This window comes from Lipotes vexillifer, unplaced genomic scaffold (assembly GCF_000442215.2).
Source record: "Lipotes vexillifer unplaced genomic scaffold, Lipotes_vexillifer_v1.1 scaffold802, whole genome shotgun sequence".
Classification (NCBI taxonomy): Eukaryota; Metazoa; Chordata; class Mammalia; order Artiodactyla; family Lipotidae; genus Lipotes; species Lipotes vexillifer.
Genome location: NW_006790237.1, coordinates 1,688,341 through 1,704,660, shown reverse-complemented (window position 1 = coordinate 1,704,660; position 16,320 = coordinate 1,688,341). Strand labels below are relative to the sequence as shown.

The following is a 16,320-nucleotide window of genomic DNA, read 5'->3' as shown; positions in this document are numbered from 1 at the left end:
GAAAGAGGCTAAGAAACAGAGACATAACAGAGACAGAGGGAAGGGGCTGAGAGGGAAATGACAGAGACAAAGCCAGGAAGCAGCAGCTGCTATGAGGAAGCCCCAGGGGAAGCAAAGCCACACCCTCCTGCCTGGCCTCCCCTCGGAGCTGGAACCTGACAGCCAAACATCCACTTCTTTCCACCAAGGAGGATGGGAGATGCCCCCAGAGATTATGAAGGGCCAGTAAGAGCAATAAGGGTGGCCTCGCTCAAAGAGAGGCCTGGCTCTTAGCTGGCTCCTGGGAGGGAACCTCTAAGCCAGGGGTCCCCAGCCGCCGGGCCATGAACCAGTACCAGTCCGTGGCCTATTAGAAACCAGGCCACACAGCAGGAGACGGGCGAGCAAGTAAAGCTTCGATTGCATTTACAGCTGCTCCCCGCCACCTTGCTCGCATTACTGCCTGAGCTCGGCCTCCTGTCAGATCAGCGGCGGCATTAGATTCACACAGGAGCGCGAACCCTACTGTGACCTGCGCATGTGAGGGATCTAACTTGGTGCTCCTTGTGAGAATCTAATGCCTGATGACCTGAGGTGGAGCTGAGGCGGTGATGCTAGCACTGGGGAGTGGCTGCAAATACAGGTTATCATTAACAGAGAGGTCTGACTGCAGAGACCAAAATAAATCAGATGCTTGCAGACTCATATCAAAACCCTATCAGTGGGCTTCCCAGGTGGCGCAGTGGTTGAGAGTCCGCCTGCCGATGCAGGGGACACGGGTTCGTGCCCCGGTCCGGGAGGATCCCACGTGGAGAAAGCCCACGCATTTAAAAGAAGACCCAACACAGCAAAAATAAATAAATAAATATTTAAAAAAAACAAACAAACAAACAAAAAAAAACCCTATCAGTGAGTGGCAAGTGAAAACAAGCTCAGGGCTCCCACTGATTCTGCATTACGGTGAGTTGTATAATGATTTCATTATATATTCCAATGTAATAATAATAGAAATAAAGTGCACAATAAATGTAATGCACTTGAATCATCCCCAAACCATCCCCCCACCCTCCCCAGGTGCATGGAAAAACTGCCTTCCACGAAACCGGTCCCTGGTGCCAAAAAGGTTGGGCACCGCTGCTCTAAGCCCTTGGCGCGTCCTGCCTGACAAGTATCTTTGTTCATCTGGGACCTTGGGTCACATCAGGTGATCTGTGCTAACGTGATTTATGGTGGGGCCCTGGGCCACATGGTATCCAGCTTGACGTCTGGAGGGACTGGAGGCTGAGTAACTAAGGTCAGTCACATGGCGCTCCACGCACCTGACCCCCAATAAAAACCCAGGACACCAAGGCTCAGGGGTGCTTCCCCAATGGGCAGTACCGTGTGTATGGTCACACATCAGTGCCGGGAGCAATAAGTGCTGCCTGCAGGACTACCCTGGGAAAGGCAACTGGAAGCTTCCACCTGGTCTCCCCTGGACTCTGCCCCATGTGCCTTTCCCTTGGCTGGCTTTAATCCCTATCCTTTCACTGCAATAAATCATAACCATGAGTATAACAGCTTTTCTGAGTTCTCAGAACCCTTTTAGTGAATCACTGGATCTGAGAATGGGCTTGGGGGCCCCTGAACTGTAAGTGAGTGTGTGTGTGCACAGGCCCCTCCCAGCATAAGGTCCACCCACTGCCAGTTCTTCCAAGTGTTCCACCCACAGCCATGTGAGGACTGACACAATGTTCAGGAAGGGAGCTCCCCGTGGCTGGAGGTAACCAAGTCTGGAATGTGCAGGGACCCAAACCCCAGGGGAAGGAGCTAGACAGAAGACCTCTCTAGGAATCTCTCAGGCCATGAGCTGAGGCACTGATCCCAGTGTGGCAGAACCTCAGACTCAGGCGCTCTGTGGTCGTGTCGTGGGTCTGTTGTTCTGTATGAACAGCAGAGTAAACAGGCCTAGGATGCTGCTGTGGTGGGGAGGGAGGGAGTGGGCTTTTATGCCCACATTCCCTCTCAAAGCAGAGCACTGCCCTAGCACCGGCCAAGCATCTTCCCTGGGATCCTCACACAGGGACGGGACAGGGGACCCTCGTGCCTGTTCCAACTGTGACCAACTGCGAATTAACTGCCAGAGCCTGACCGTGTTGTTGGGTGAGCCCCCAGCCCCGCCCCAGCCCCCCGACAGAAACATGGCCCTGTTCTCCCATCAGGAGGAGGGAGGGAACCTGCTCTCTGCTCCCCCACCCTCATGGGGACCAGGGGAGGAGGTGGGCTGGGGTGGAGACTGCCAGGGACATAGGGGCTGTCAGGTGACTGTGTGACAGGTGAAAAGAATGAGCAAAACTGCCTCCCTCCCTCAGTCCCTCGGCCTCTGCCTCCCCCGCCCCGCCCCGCCCCGCTCCACCCCAGCCCTCCCGGAATTTATCTGTCTGCAGAGCGCCAACTGCTTTCCCATACACATTTACTGCTGTCACCATCTGTGTCCCTGCAAGGCTGGGCACCAGGGGAGGAACTCTCATCCACTGTGTCACCTGCTGGACCCACAGGGCACAAGGCCCAACCTACAGTGAACGGTCAGCAAGTGTTTGCTGAACCAACGAATGAACCAATCACACAAGCATCCACTCTCCAAAAGGTCGGCGGGTTGGGGCGATCTGGGCCCTGACCTCTACTACACTGAGCCCTGGTTCTCCCCAAGGGGTGGTTGTCTGTCCCCTACCTGCCACGGTGCACTCACCTGTGAGATCTCCAGGCACGGCAGCTTGCCCACCTGGGCACCGGTGAAGCCGTACACAGAGTTGGCACTCACTTTCAGTGCCAGCTGCCGCCCGTCCAAGACCTGCCGCCGTAGGGGGTCTGTCTCCCTGGCCAGCTCGGCCTTGGCCCTGGGAGGAGAAGGAGAAGGGGGAGGCAAAGGCCATTCGGGTGGCACTTCAGGCCTCAGGGGCAGACAAGAGGCCCGGGCCTGGGCACTGGTCACGGTGCCTTTCTATAAAGGGGTGCCACATACACTTGTGCAGGTTGCACACTGCACAGGGGCTGGAGGGAGCTGCCTGCAGGGGGTGCCTTGTTCTAACTCAGGCACAGCTGCAGCTAAGTGCACCCATGACGGACAGGGATTGCCAGGCCGCCTCAGCAAGGCTGAGCTCTGAGCAGGAGTGGGCGGCCGGGCTCAAGAGCCCACCTCTTCCGGGCGCTGAGCAGGTTCTCCAGGATCTGGGGCAGCAGCCCCTTCCGCACCGCCGTCTTCACAAACTCGTCCCCCGTGGGCGTCTTGATGAACTGATCCTCGGTCAGGCTGGGCCAAAGATGGTGGGGGGGACGCCTAGCCTCCCCGGCTCCTCCTCCATCCCCTCTCAGGACCCCCCCACCTCTTGCCAGTCCCCTCCCCTCCCCACTAGCTCTGGATCCCCAGCCCCAGCCAGCCTGAGGCCGGCCCCTGGGTGGTCTCGGGGTACACGTGGCGAGCGGGGCCACCATACCCCAGTTTCTGGGCGGCCCCGGGCCGTAGGAGCGTGGTGTAGCACAGGTTGTGGGCCATCATGATGGACGGGTACAGCGAGGAGAAGTCCAGGGTGGCGATTGGGACATCATAGTACCTGGAGGGCCGGGAGGAGTCAGGGCGGGGAGCCCCCCTGTCCCCACCAACCCCGCCACCGGGCCTTACCCTTTCAGGGGCTCGATGACCGTGGCCCCCGTGTAGTCCTCGCCGCCCTCCGTCTTCACCACGGGCATCAGCAGCCCCTGGCGCATGGCCTGGGAGGGCAGAAGGCGGGAACTGTGGATGGGCGTGGGCAGGGCCCCTACAGCGGGGAGCGTGGTGGTCAGGCCCGCCCTGGGCTCCGCCCGCTGACCTGCCGCAGCAGCTGGGACACGACCTTGACCTGCTGGCCGCGGCTGAGCAGGTAGCTGAGGGGCACGCCGGTGACGCGCGCCATCTCCATGGCATTCACCAGCACCATGAGGCGCTCCAGCAGCCGCAGGGGCAGGAAGGCGTCCTTGAGGCAGTACACGGCCAGGCGGCGGCGCGTCTGGTCGTTCCCATTCTGGGGACGGGGGCGGGCATTAGGGGCCAGGGAGGCAACAGCATGGGAGGAAGGAGGAAAGAAGGGCACAGTCTGAGGACCTAGTGCGGCCCAGAGATCGGGGCAGGGCAGCGGAACAAAGGTCGCCATGCCAGACGTCGCGGGAGTGGGTAGGGACAGGGGTCCCATCTGCGGGGCGAGATCAGAGGTCGAAGGTAGGAGCTCGAGGGGACGGTCAGGAGAGCAGGTGGATGTCCCCGGCCAGGAAGGTAGGGGGGCGCTGAGGGCCGAGGTCGGGAGGGTGGGGAGAGGAGGGGCGGCGGGAAGCGGGTCGGGCGGCCTGGGCACCTGCAGGTCAGTGATGATGCTGTGCTGCACGTCCTCCTTCTGCTCGCCCAGGAAGTGGAAGCTCACGGCGTTGAGCGTGTAGGACCGGAGCTTGTACTCCCGCAGCAGCACCTGCAGCAAGCGGGAGCGGGTGGGCGGCGGCCCCAGGGAAGCAGCCCTGTGAGGGCAGCCCCCGCCCGGCCCGCCGTACCTGCAGCATGTCCATCTGCACGCGGCCCACCATGCTGACCACCTTGCTGTCCCGCCGGCCGGTCTGCCTGGACTGGAAGGACGAATCCCGGATGCTGGAGCGGAGGCCGGACACGCGGCCCAGGAAGGGGAAGGCCTGCACCTGGGGACATAGCACGTGGGGGCTGTGGCATTGGGACCCACAGGGCTGAGCCACAGCAACGGTGACCAGACAACCCATGACACCCCCTGCGGTGCCACCCTCTCTTCCTGCTGGGAGCCCCGCAGGCAGGGGCAGCTCTGGGGCAGAAGGACCCTCTGCGGCTGGGCAGACACGGATGGGAGGCTGGGACAGGGAGAGTCAGCGGCCTGAGGGCTGTGGGCGTGAAGGGGCAAGGACGGTGCCCAGGGGCTGCGGGAGCGGGGGCAGGGGCAGACTTGGGGATGGTGCTGAGCATGATGGGGAGGCAGCGGGTGCTCGGGGTGGGAGGCCTGGAGGACAGCAGGGCACGGCGTGGAGCGCCAGGTCTGCACTGGCGACAGTGCATGAGCCGGGGCCAGGTGTGGAACAGAGGCCTGAGCTGGGCTGGGAGCAACGAGGCTGGGGCTGGAGGGCAAGGGAAGGGAGCGGAGGCCGGAGTATAGACGCCAGGCCGACAGGGGTGGGCCTCTCCCTAGAGCTGCCGGGAGCCTTAAAGTGTGCTTGCTTGCTTTTTCCATTATGAAACTGGCCAAACATAGAGAAAAGGAAGAAAATAATACAATATATACCCCGTTAGGAGTTGAACTGGGTCCCGCCAAAAGATGCTGAAGTCCTAACTCCTGCACCTCAGAATGTGACCTCATTTGGAAATTGGGTCTTTGCAGGCGAGCAAGTTAAGCTGAGGTCATTAGGGTGGCCCTGGCCCAACACGAGTGTGTCCTTAGAAAAAGGGGACGTTGGAGCACAGGGACATGCACAGGAGGGAGTCAGGGACAGTGCCATGGACACCCCAGCAACGTCTGAGGAGACCGGAAGCTAGGAGAGAGGCCTCAGAAGGAACCAACCCTGCGACACCTTGACCAGCCTTCCAGCCTCCACGCTGAGAGACGACACACGACCGTGGGGCTTTGTTACAGCAGCCCCCCCAGGCCCACACCAGATTCAAGCATCAAGGTTTTGCGGGATTGCTGGGTCATATGGTAGTTCTATTTTTAGTTTTTTAAGGAACCTCCATACTATTCTCCATAGTGGCTGTATCAATTTACATTCCCACCAACAGTGCAAGAGGGTTTCCTTTTCTCCATACCCTCTCCAGCATTTATTGTTTGTAGATTTTTTGATGGTGGCCATTCTGACCAGGGTGAGGTGATACCTCATTGTAGTTTGTTTGTTTGTTTTTTTGCGGTATGTGGGCCTCTCACTGTGTGGCCTCTCCCGTTGCGGAGCACAGGCTCCGGACGCGCAGGCTCAGCGGCCATGGCTCACGGGCCCAGCCGCTCCGCGGCATGTGGGATCCTCCCAGACCGGGGCACGAACCCGCGTCCCCTGCATCGGCAGGCGGACTCTCAACCACTGCGCCACCAGGGAAGCCCTGTTGACATATTTTAAAGCCCGAAGAACAAGGCGCTGCACCCCTGCCCACTTCAATCTGCCCCTCCAAATACACGAGCCTTTTCTTACTTAACCACGAATGCTTCCTCGCCTCTGCAAAAAGCCACAGAAACCTGGGCTCTGAACGGGGCAGGCACGGGGCCAGAGCCGGGATTTCAGGGAGGCCTCTAGAGCTGCTGGGCAGCCGCCCACAACCTGAGCCCTCAGTGGGGTGTCTGAGGGCGGCCCCACGCCCCCACCCGCCTGCCACACCTTGAGGATCTGGGCCCGGGAGATAAGGTACGGAAGGTCGAAGTTCTGGATGTTGTAGCCAGTGATCACGTCGGGATCCATGATGCGGACGAAGGCGGACCAGGCCTGAGGCAGGAGCACACCGGGTCACCCAGGCTGTCATCCTGGTCAACCCCCTGCCATGGATCCTCCCCACTCCTGGAATGTTCTGGAAGCCCCCAAGAGCAGCCCAAGAGCCCTCCCACCCGTGGAAGAAAGACTGGGAAGGTGCTTCTGAAAATAACGAATCCAGAGGGGAAACGGCTCAGAAAACGGCCTCGCGCCTGGGAGGTGCAGTGTGGGGAGCTGAGGAAAATGGGGGTTGGGGGGCACGGAGCGAGAGCCACCTGGAGCAGGTCCTCCTCCCGCTCGTAGCTCTGCACCTTGGCGCCCAGGATGGGGGCGCAGGGCCGTAGGGTGAGTGCCAGGCGCAGGAAGGGCTCTGGCTCGCCCCAGCGCAGGCCCAGGGAGCAGATCTGGATCACAGGGTCCTGCTCAGGCTCCGGAAAGATGCCTGCAAGGGGAGGGAGGAGGGGGAGGCGTAGACCTGACCCCTGATGCTCCCTCGTGGCACATCAGGTGGGTGCACCTCTAAATCTCACCTGGCCCACCCACTCCTTTCTGTCCCCACCGCCTGCAGAGCCTGCATGATCCACCCTGGCTCCCCACTGCCGGCAGCCCCGGGTCCTCTTACCCATCCCTCACAGACTGGGCCCACCTGCCCCAGCACCTCTGCACTCGCTGCTCTCTCTGCAGGGAATGCTCTCCCCAGCCCACTCCCCAGCCCCTCCCTCTTCACGAAGCTTAGCCCCTCGCCCGCCCGAGGCCTCCCCTGCCCACCTGTCTGAAGCAGCCCTGTCTGTCTCCATCACCTTCCTCCTTTGCGTTGCGAGTCTTTTAATAACCTGTCTGCTTGTGTGTCTACTCCCTTCTCCCCGAGTGAGCTTAAGAAGTGCAGGGACTCCCGGGGTGAGACTGGCATATCACTAACATCCGGAAGGAGGGAAGGAGGACTCCCAGGCCCCGGGGACACACCTTTGCGGCCAGCGCACTCGATATCAAAACTGAGCACCCGCAGAGGTGCGATTCGCTGCCACTGCCCTTCTGGCGGGTGACTGACCACATCCGACCACAGCACGTCTGCCTCCAGCTGACACAGTGTGGCCTGTGGGGACAACATGGGTCAGCGTCTGCAGGGTCCCGGCTCTGTGACCCCCTCCCCACCCCAGGGACCCACGCACCTTCCCCTCCGGCCTCAGGACGTATTTCCCAGCCGGGAGTTCCAGCCAGTTGCAGCCAACGATGTCCGCGTCCACCATGAACCTGCAGGGGGATGAGGGTCAGTGGGCAGAGGCTGGCTTGGGGGGTGAGGGGAAGGAGGTAAAAGGTGGAGAAGCGAGGCGGGGGCCATACCGGATCTCAAAGTCAACGTTGGCCTCATAGGGCGCGAAGCTGGGGGTGCCCAGGCCGGCAACGCGGATGCCCTGCTCCAGGATGCGGCGGGCGGGAGCCACGAGGCGGGGCAGCGCCAGAGTGATGCGCAGAAACGGGGAGGGGCCGTGCCCCTGGTACCCAAACATGCCTGCAGATGGAGCGGGTTGGCACTGGCCTGGAGGGACCCCCACCCACCTGGCCCCTGGGGCAGCACTCACTCTGCCGGGAGCACAGCTCCATGGCCAGCACGGCCAGCCCCGTGAGTTCCTTGCCCCCGCGCTGGTCCCGGCTGACGGCCGTGTTCAGCTCCCGCTGCAGGTCGCTCAGGTGCTCAGGCCCAAAGCCTGGGTGTGGAAGGGCCTGTCAGGAGTGCAGAGGGCCTCCAGGCGGTAGGGGCGAGGAGGGGTCTTCGGGGTCAGGGCCACTCACCGGGGGGCGCCGGGGTATAGAAGTAGGGTGCAAAGCCGTGGATGTGGCAGCAGACAGAGACGCCCTCGTCGGTGACCCCGAAGGCGCGGATCACCGGCACGGAGTCCCGGGACGGCAGGGGCACCCCAGGCAGGGGCCGTGCTAGGCCTGGGGGTGCCATAGGGTAAGGCAGGGGCTGCTCTCTCGCACACCTCAAAGGTGTGCCTGCCTCCCTCCCGGTTTACGTGTCTACCCTTGTCCTCCTTACAGCCCTTTTCCCACTGCACAGCTAGAGGGAGCACCCCACCTTTTTTGCAAATTTCAAAAGTAGAATCAACTTTGTGTGGGCAGCATTATGAGCTTTAACTTCGGGATAGATCCATGTAACCACCACCAAACCGGGGTACAAGACAGTCCCGTCACTCCAAACATGCTGCCCCTTTGTAATCACACCTGCTTCCACTCCGCCCCCTGGCACTGCTGGTCTGTTCTCTGTCATCCTGATTTTGTCTTTTTGAGACCATCTACAGAATGGAGTCAAACAGTACATAACCCTCTAGGTCTGGCTTCTTGCACTCAGCATGGCACCTCTGGTATCCATCCATGTCGTTGCATTTGTCAAGTTTGTTCCCTTTTATTGTGGAGAACCACTGTGTGATATGTTATCCATTCACCTGCTGCAGAACATGTGAGTTGTTCCTGGTTTTGGGTGGATATGAATAGAGCTATCAACATCCATGGATTTTGTTTGAATGTAGGTGTTTTGTTTCTCTAGGGTAAATACCTAGGGGTGGAATTGCCAGATTCTATGGTAAGAGTAGGTTTAACTCTTACATCTCAATAAAGCTTGGGGAAAAAACCAAAAATTCAATTACCACCAGAAAAATAAAAAAGAGTAGGAAACTGCCAGGTTGTTTCCCAGAGCGGCTGCATCAAACTGTGGCCCCACCGAGCACAAGGAGCTCCTGGCACTGCGCCGCCTTGTCTGCACTTGCTGGTGTTGGTATATTTCACCTTAGCTTTCCTCACAGCTGTGCGTTTGTGTCTCATGGTGGCTGTCATTTGCATTTCCCTGATATCTGATGACACAGCACATCATCTCATGTGCTTATTTGCCATCGTAGATCCTCTAGCGAATTGTCCAAGTTTTCTGTCCACTTTCAAACTGGATTGTTTTCTTTCTCTTGAGATCTGAGTGTTCTTTATTTGCAGCACTGGCCCTTTGTCAGACATATGGACCGCAAACGCTTCCTCCCCGCCTGTGGCTTGTCTTTTCATTCTCACACAGGGGAGTCTTCGAAACACAAGTCAGGGCTTAGAGGAGCTCTCTCCATTGCCAAAGGCTCCCCAGCTTTCTCAGAATGGAGCCCCGAGGTCCTCAGTGGGCCAATGGGATCTCCCGTGACCTCCCACCTTCATCTTCACCCCTCGCTCCCGCCTCACTGGTCTCCTGGCTGTTCCTTAAACATACCAGACCTGCTCCCTCCTCAGGACCCTCTGCCGGGAATCCCGCTTTCCCAGACATCCCTAGAGTTCCTTGTTGCCTCCTCAGAAGGGCCTTCCTGCACCTCTGTGACGCGAGGTCCAGCATCACCATCCTACTCGATGCTCCTCGGTTACCCTCACCACCACCTCACGTTCCGCTTCCTTTTTTTTTTTTTTCCTGGCCGCACCACGCGGCTTGTGGGATCTTAGCTCCCCGACCAGCAACCGAACCTGAGCCCTCGGCAGTGAAAGCACAGAGTCCTAACCACTGGACCGCCAGGGAATTCCCTCCACTTCCTTTCTTATTCTGCCTCTCCTTCTAAAACGTAAGCCTCTGAGCGCAGGGACCTGGTCTGCCTGGAACAGGGCTGCCTCAGTGCAGACATTCATTTGTTCCCGACTAACTGGATGGATGAATGGATACCACACCACATGCCTCTCCCCTCTGCGAGGAGCCAGCTCCTTCAGGCCTCATTTAGAAGATGCCCCCCTCCTCCAGGATGCCCCCACCCCAGCCCTGTCCCTCCCTCTCGCAGCCCTGGTCACCTGGGCGGGGACTATCTGTGTCCATCTCCTCCCACAGAGCCAGAGGGGCTGACCTGACCCAGCCTCCACCGGGAGCCCAGGGCCCCTCCTCCCACCCACCAGGCCTCTGTCCCCCAAACTCACCCACGTAATGGTCGATTTCCAACTGCTGGAAGATGAGGGGCTCCGTCTGGGGGTCCAGGGGGGGTGGGGAGGGCCGAAGCCACCGGGCATCTATGGCCGTCGGGGAGAGCTGCCCTGGACGCGGGAGAGGGAAGCAGGGCTCCGTGGAGCTGTGGTCCTGCTTCGGAAATAAGTGCTAACCGCCTTCCCAGCCCTGCCAGTGATCTCAGGTGGCATCAGATTGTGAAAAGAAAGTCAGGTGGCCTGGATCAGGCCAGAAACTTGAGAGAGATTCAGGAGTCAAGGGTCAAAGTCAGACTGGAAGTGACAGGAAACAGAGGTGGCCTACTGACATGGGGTCAAAGGTCAGCCCCTTGTGGAGCTCAAAGTGAGCCAGGGGCTGGCAGTCAGACGTTACAGGTCAGCTCCATGGTTCAGAGGCATGACAGGCGTGGGGTGCAAGGGGCTCCTGCTCTAGGTCTCACCATCCGCAGCCCCCTCCAGGGCCGACTGCAGCTCCTCCTCCTCCTGTTCCTGCAGCCTGTGCTCTGCCTCCATCTCCTCCATCAGCGCCAGCTCTTCCTCGAACTGCGATGGCCGATATGCCTCATCCTCATCCCAGAGGCCCCCACGGGCCCGCTTTGGGGGCACCCCAGGCCCTGGGCCTGGTCGCCGCTTACCATCCATCCTGTGGGGCAAGTTGGAGCAGGGTGAGGGTGCCCATACTCTCTATGGCCTCCCATGTACCCACCATGACCGTGAGCTTTAAAAAAAAAAAAAAAAAAATCTCCAGAGTGGGGAATTCCCTGGGTCCAACAGTTAGGACTCTGTGCTTTCACTGCTAAGGGTGCGGGTTCAATCCCTGGTTGGAGAACTAAGATTCCACAAGCCGTGTGGCGCAGCCAAAAAATAACTAAATATCAATCAATCAATCAATCTCTGGAGTGCCTGAAGAGTAACATGACTCTCCATCCCCCCACAAACACTCTCCCCACCCCAACCCCCGCCACAGGCTCAGGGGGTGCTGGCACCTTCCAGATGCTCAACAATCATCAGCAATGCCCAGCTCAGTTTAACCCTTTCCTCACATGCTCAAGCCTTCCACATAATTTTTGTCCTCGTTTGCTTGCCCCTTGCCAACCCCTTGGCACCAGCCCTGCACACCCTCCACCCTCTCTCATCACAAACATGGTCCTCAGATCATCCCTTTCCTTCCCATAAGCCCTTGTCCTCAATGCCCTCGCCTGCCCCTCTCCCCATTGGCCCAGGCCTTCCTCCTACAAACAGCTGGGAAGCGCCTCCTTCAGGCCTGTAATTTGAAGTTATTAAAAATGAAAAAATTTTAAATTAGTTATTTATTTAAAAAAATAAGTTGTAAAAAAGTACACTTCTCCCAGCATCAGGCCAGGACGGAGGGGATGATGAAAACTAAGAGCAGACCCAGACCCAGCTGGGAGAGAGTGGGGGAGGGGACAGGTCAGCTGCCCTAGGTGCAAGGGAACACCTCTGGATCTTATAACTATCCCCCCACATCCAGTCTCCCCTTAGTCCTTTTTGCAACAGACCCCTTGCCTTCGAGCTGCCACAGGCAGTCCAGCCTCAGACTACAGTTCCCAAGGTGCATTGCAAGGGGTAGTCACATGATCGTGTTCTTTCTCATGGAATAGGGGTGAATGTGAGGTGTGCAGCTTCTGGGACAGCCTGAAAAGAAAGCCTGCCTTCCAGCCTTTTCCCCCTTCCCCATGGCTGGAGCGTGGATGTGGCGGCAGTGAGCCAACCTTGACCACGGGGACAAGGACAACACTGAAGGGAATGCAGAGCTCCAAGATGGAAGGAACCTGGGCCCTTGACAACCTCCTGGAGCAGAGCTGCCTACCTTTGGATGGTTATGGGGAGACATAAACTTGTATCTTTCCTGGGCTACTGTGCCTTGGTGTTTCTTTATTATAGCAGCTTAGCCTAAACCTTAACAAACACAGCATGGAAAAATTCTGAGCTGACTGGGGATATGTTATGGCAAATGTTGATGGTATACAATGGTACACTTCTCAGCATTAAGAAGGAGGTGGCCGCTGATATACTCACAGGACGACCGAATTTCAAATAGATAGCTAATGGGAAGCAGCCACATAGCACAGGGAGATCAGCTCGTTGCTTTGTGACCACAGAGACGGGTGGGATAGGGAGGGTGGGAGGGAGATGCAAGAGGGAAGGGAAGAGATACAGGGATATATGCATATGTATAGCTGAGTCACTTTGTTATTAGCAGAAACTAACACACCATTGTAAAGCAATTATACTCCAATAAAGATGTTACCAAAAAAATGCATAAAAGAAGCCAGACACTTGAGTACATGCTGGGGAAATGGGGAGTTACTTTTGGGGTGATGAAAACGTTCTGAAACTAGACAGAGGTGGTGGCTGCAGAAAATTGTAAATGCACTAAATGCCACTGACTACACACTTTAAAATGGTTAATTCCACCTCAATTTAAGAAAACAGTATATATTGTATGATGCCATTTACACAAAGTTATAGAATAGACTAAGCTCATCTATGGTACTAGAAATCAGGCTGCTTCTGGGGTAGGAGAGACTGACTGGGAAGGGGCATGAGGTTGTTTTGTGGTGTGATGGAAATGTGCTGTACATCCAACTGTACGCTTGAGACCTGTGCATTTCACCATATGTAAATAGCACCTCAAGTAAAAGCAATAAAAGTGGGGAGGCTGCAATTCCACATCTAGGGGTTTATGCTACAGAAACACTATCACATAATGAAAACCTGCATTTACAAGGTTATTTCCGGCAGCATTGTTTGCAGTCGCAAAAGACTGGAAACCACCTAAATGTCCTCCCCTGGGGGACTGTTTAAATAAGTTACATGAATTCCAGTTCCATGGAATACTATACAGCTCTATAAAGGAATGAGGAAGCTCTCTATGTACTGAGACAGAGGACTCTCAAAGACCCATTGTTAGAGAGAGAAAGCAAAGTGCAGAATGTTGTACATAAGAGAACTTTTGTACATATATATGTGTGTGTGTATATATATATATATATATATATATATATATATATATATACTATACAGCTCTATAAAGGAATGAGGAAGCTCTCTATGTACTGAGACAGAGGACTCTCAAAGACCCATTGTTAGAGAGAGAAAGCAAAGTGCAGAATGTTGTACATAAGAGAACTTTTGTACATATATATGTGTGTGTATGTGTGTATATATATATATATATATATATATATATATAAGGTGTCTAAGAAAATAAAGAAAATGTTTATCATGATTCTAATCATTAGGAAACAATCAAACAAAAGACAAGACTGGCCTGCAAGATGGAATCTTCAAAAAATGTCAAAGTCACGAAGGGGGGGAAAAGGGCCAGGAAACTGTTCTAGATTAAAGGAGAGACTACGTAGTCATGACAACTAAATGCAAAGTCAGATCTTGGATTAAAAAAACAAAAATAGCTCTGAAGGCTATCACTGGAACAACTAGGCAAATTGAATAAGGATTGCCTATGAGATTACAGTATCGCCTCATGGTAAATGGCCTGATTATAATTATCCTGTAGTATCATGATGACTACAACTTGCAAATAGTTCAGCCAAAAAAAAGTGTACCTGAGTCAAGATAAAGCGAATGAGGCAGCACATTCACAACTGGCAAATCCAGGCAAAGGGTTCATGGGTGTTCATTGTTCTTGTCTTGGGACTTCTCTGCAGGCTTGGAATTTTTCAAAATTAAAAGTTGGAGGGAAACACTAAAAATAACATTTTCACAAGGTGGGTGGGAGAATATATCTAAAGATGTTGGCTTTTCATGCATAGTTCTGGCAGGATGGGTAATAAACTGGCAACACTGGTTCCCTGGGGGGCTGGGGTGAGAAGACAGTTTGACCAAGAGCTAATTCATATACCATAGGATTCACGCATTTCAAGTGTATAGTTTAATGGTTTTTAGTATATTCAGACTTGTGCAACCACGACCACAGTCCATTTTAGAACACGTTCAACACCCCAAAAAGAGACCCTCTGGAGTCGGCCCGTCCCCCTCCTCCCCCTCCCCAAAAGCACCACTGATCCACTTTGTCTAGATGGATTTGCCTATTCTGGGCATTTCCTAGAAATGCAATCTTGTGTCTGGCTTCTTTCCCTGTGGATGATATTGTCAAGGCCCACCCACGTAGCACGGGTCAGTGCTTCGTTCCTTTTAATGCCTGAATATTTCCCCACCACGTTGCTATCTCACATTGTGTTCACCCACGAGGGTTGTTTGCACCTTTGGGCTCTTGTGAACAGTGCTGCTATAACCGTGCAAACGCGGGTTTTGTATAAGGAGAAAGAATCTGAACCAGCTCTCCTTTTGCGCCCTCTGATGTAACTGTGAGAGATGCAGAGAGTCAGGACCTGGGGGAGAAACCCGGGTGAAGCAGAGGAAGCTGAGGGGTTTCCAGGAGCCTGGAGGAGTGGCCAGACCTGGCCTGGCAGAGGGAGGTAGAAGGGGGCCGAATGGCAGCCCTGGGTCACTGGGCTGTGGCCAGGGGGTACGATGGGAGGGCAGCTGTCACCGGAGCAAAATCTAGGGTCCTGGACTAGTTCCCTATCCCAGGCACTGCCCTCAGCGCAGTCAGGCGAGGCAGCATTAGAAGGAAGGAGGCCCCTGGGGGTCCCCCCTCAGGGGCCCCAGCGCAGAGCAGGAGTTTGGCAAACGCTGTGAGCTTCTCCTTCTCGACGCTTCAGTAGCAAATACTGAACAGCGAGCGAATCCAGCAGTAACACACTACGATGAGTGTCTGCTTCGGGTCAGACACCAGGTTCTCTGTGACACTCACTCCCTCGAGGTTGTCATCCCATCCCACCCAACCTCACAGCTTTAAATGCCACCTCTACGCTTTTGTGTCTCCGGCCCAGATTTCAGCCCGGCCTCCAGACTGACAGATCCAACTGCCCACTGTGAGCAGGTCCCTTCAGGCACCCCAGACTCCAAAGCCGGGCTCCTGATCTCCCCACAACCGTGCTCCTCGCACCACACCATCTCCCCCGATTCAGTAAGCGGCAGCTCCCATCAAGCCAACAGCCTTGGAGTCACCCCAACTTCTCTCTTCCCCTCAGACCACACGCTCACTCCATCTGCAAATCCCATCAGCTCTGCCTTCCAACGGACGGGAGTCCCACCGCTTCTCGGCCTCCCAGTCTGGTCCCTCTGGCTCCCTAAAATGGTTGGCCGCTTTATTTTGTGCATTGCTGCTTGTCTGGCTCCCCCTGCTGGAAAACGAGCTCCTAGCGGGCAAGGATGCAGTTTCCTTCACTGCAGTATCACAGGTGTCAATAACAGCGTTTGGACCATAGAGGGCGCTCAAGAAATATCTGTTGGGACTTCCTCGGCGGTCCAGCGGTTAAGACTCTGCACTTCCAAGGCAGTGGGCGCGGGTTCCATCCCTGGTCAGGGAACTAAGATCCCACATTCCCTACCACAAGGCCAAAAAAAAAAAAAAAAAAAAAGGTGCTTCCTGCCATCAGCATCCTCAGACCTCCCCTATCCCCCAGACTACTGCAACAGCCCTGATTCCTGACCTCTCCCAGCCGAACCAGCTTATAAAGCCTCCTCCCCCACACCTGGGGAACTTGTCTTCAGGGCTCCCATTCCCCTGTGAAAGAATTAAAAAATTAAAACGATTATGATTAAAAAAAAGAAATATCTGTTGAATGAATGAATAGCCTCTTCCCCCACCCCACCTCCATCTCTGTCCTTGCACCCTGCACCCTCAGTGTTCTCCAATCAGGAGCCAAAGGGATCCCATACAAGTGTGTCAGATCATCCATTCCCTGCTCTGCTCGGATGCTGCCCCTGGCTCTCATCTCATGCACAGTTAAAAGCAAAGCCCTCATCTTGGCCCACAAGACCCTGCACAACTGCACCCCGCCCTTCACGGACACCACCTCCAACCTCTTTCCC

The 16,320-nt window shown here is 55.9% G+C and overlaps 1 protein-coding gene across 1 annotated transcript in view; it reads right to left on the bottom strand.

Moving 5' to 3' along the window:
• The window catches only part of POLD1 (DNA polymerase delta 1, catalytic subunit), a 25,219-nt gene that overhangs the window by 5,926 nt on the left and 2,973 nt on the right, over positions 1-16,320 (bottom strand). The window contains exons 2-17 of the mRNA XM_007463427.1: positions 10,836-11,038; positions 10,372-10,485; positions 8,239-8,385; positions 8,028-8,153; positions 7,789-7,957; positions 7,617-7,698; positions 7,411-7,540; positions 6,723-6,889; positions 6,358-6,462; positions 4,534-4,674; positions 4,344-4,454; positions 3,825-4,016; positions 3,638-3,726; positions 3,453-3,569; positions 3,155-3,268; positions 2,708-2,855 (exon numbers count right to left, since the gene is read on the bottom strand). Coding sequence (XP_007463489.1) covers positions 2,708-2,855; positions 3,155-3,268; positions 3,453-3,569; positions 3,638-3,726; positions 3,825-4,016; positions 4,344-4,454; positions 4,534-4,674; positions 6,358-6,462; positions 6,723-6,889; positions 7,411-7,540; positions 7,617-7,698; positions 7,789-7,957; positions 8,028-8,153; positions 8,239-8,385; positions 10,372-10,485; positions 10,836-11,037 — 2,154 coding nt within the window. The 5' untranslated portion in view covers position 11,038. The remainder of the gene's footprint in view (positions 1-2,707; positions 2,856-3,154; positions 3,269-3,452; positions 3,570-3,637; positions 3,727-3,824; positions 4,017-4,343; positions 4,455-4,533; positions 4,675-6,357; positions 6,463-6,722; positions 6,890-7,410; positions 7,541-7,616; positions 7,699-7,788; positions 7,958-8,027; positions 8,154-8,238; positions 8,386-10,371; positions 10,486-10,835; positions 11,039-16,320) is intronic.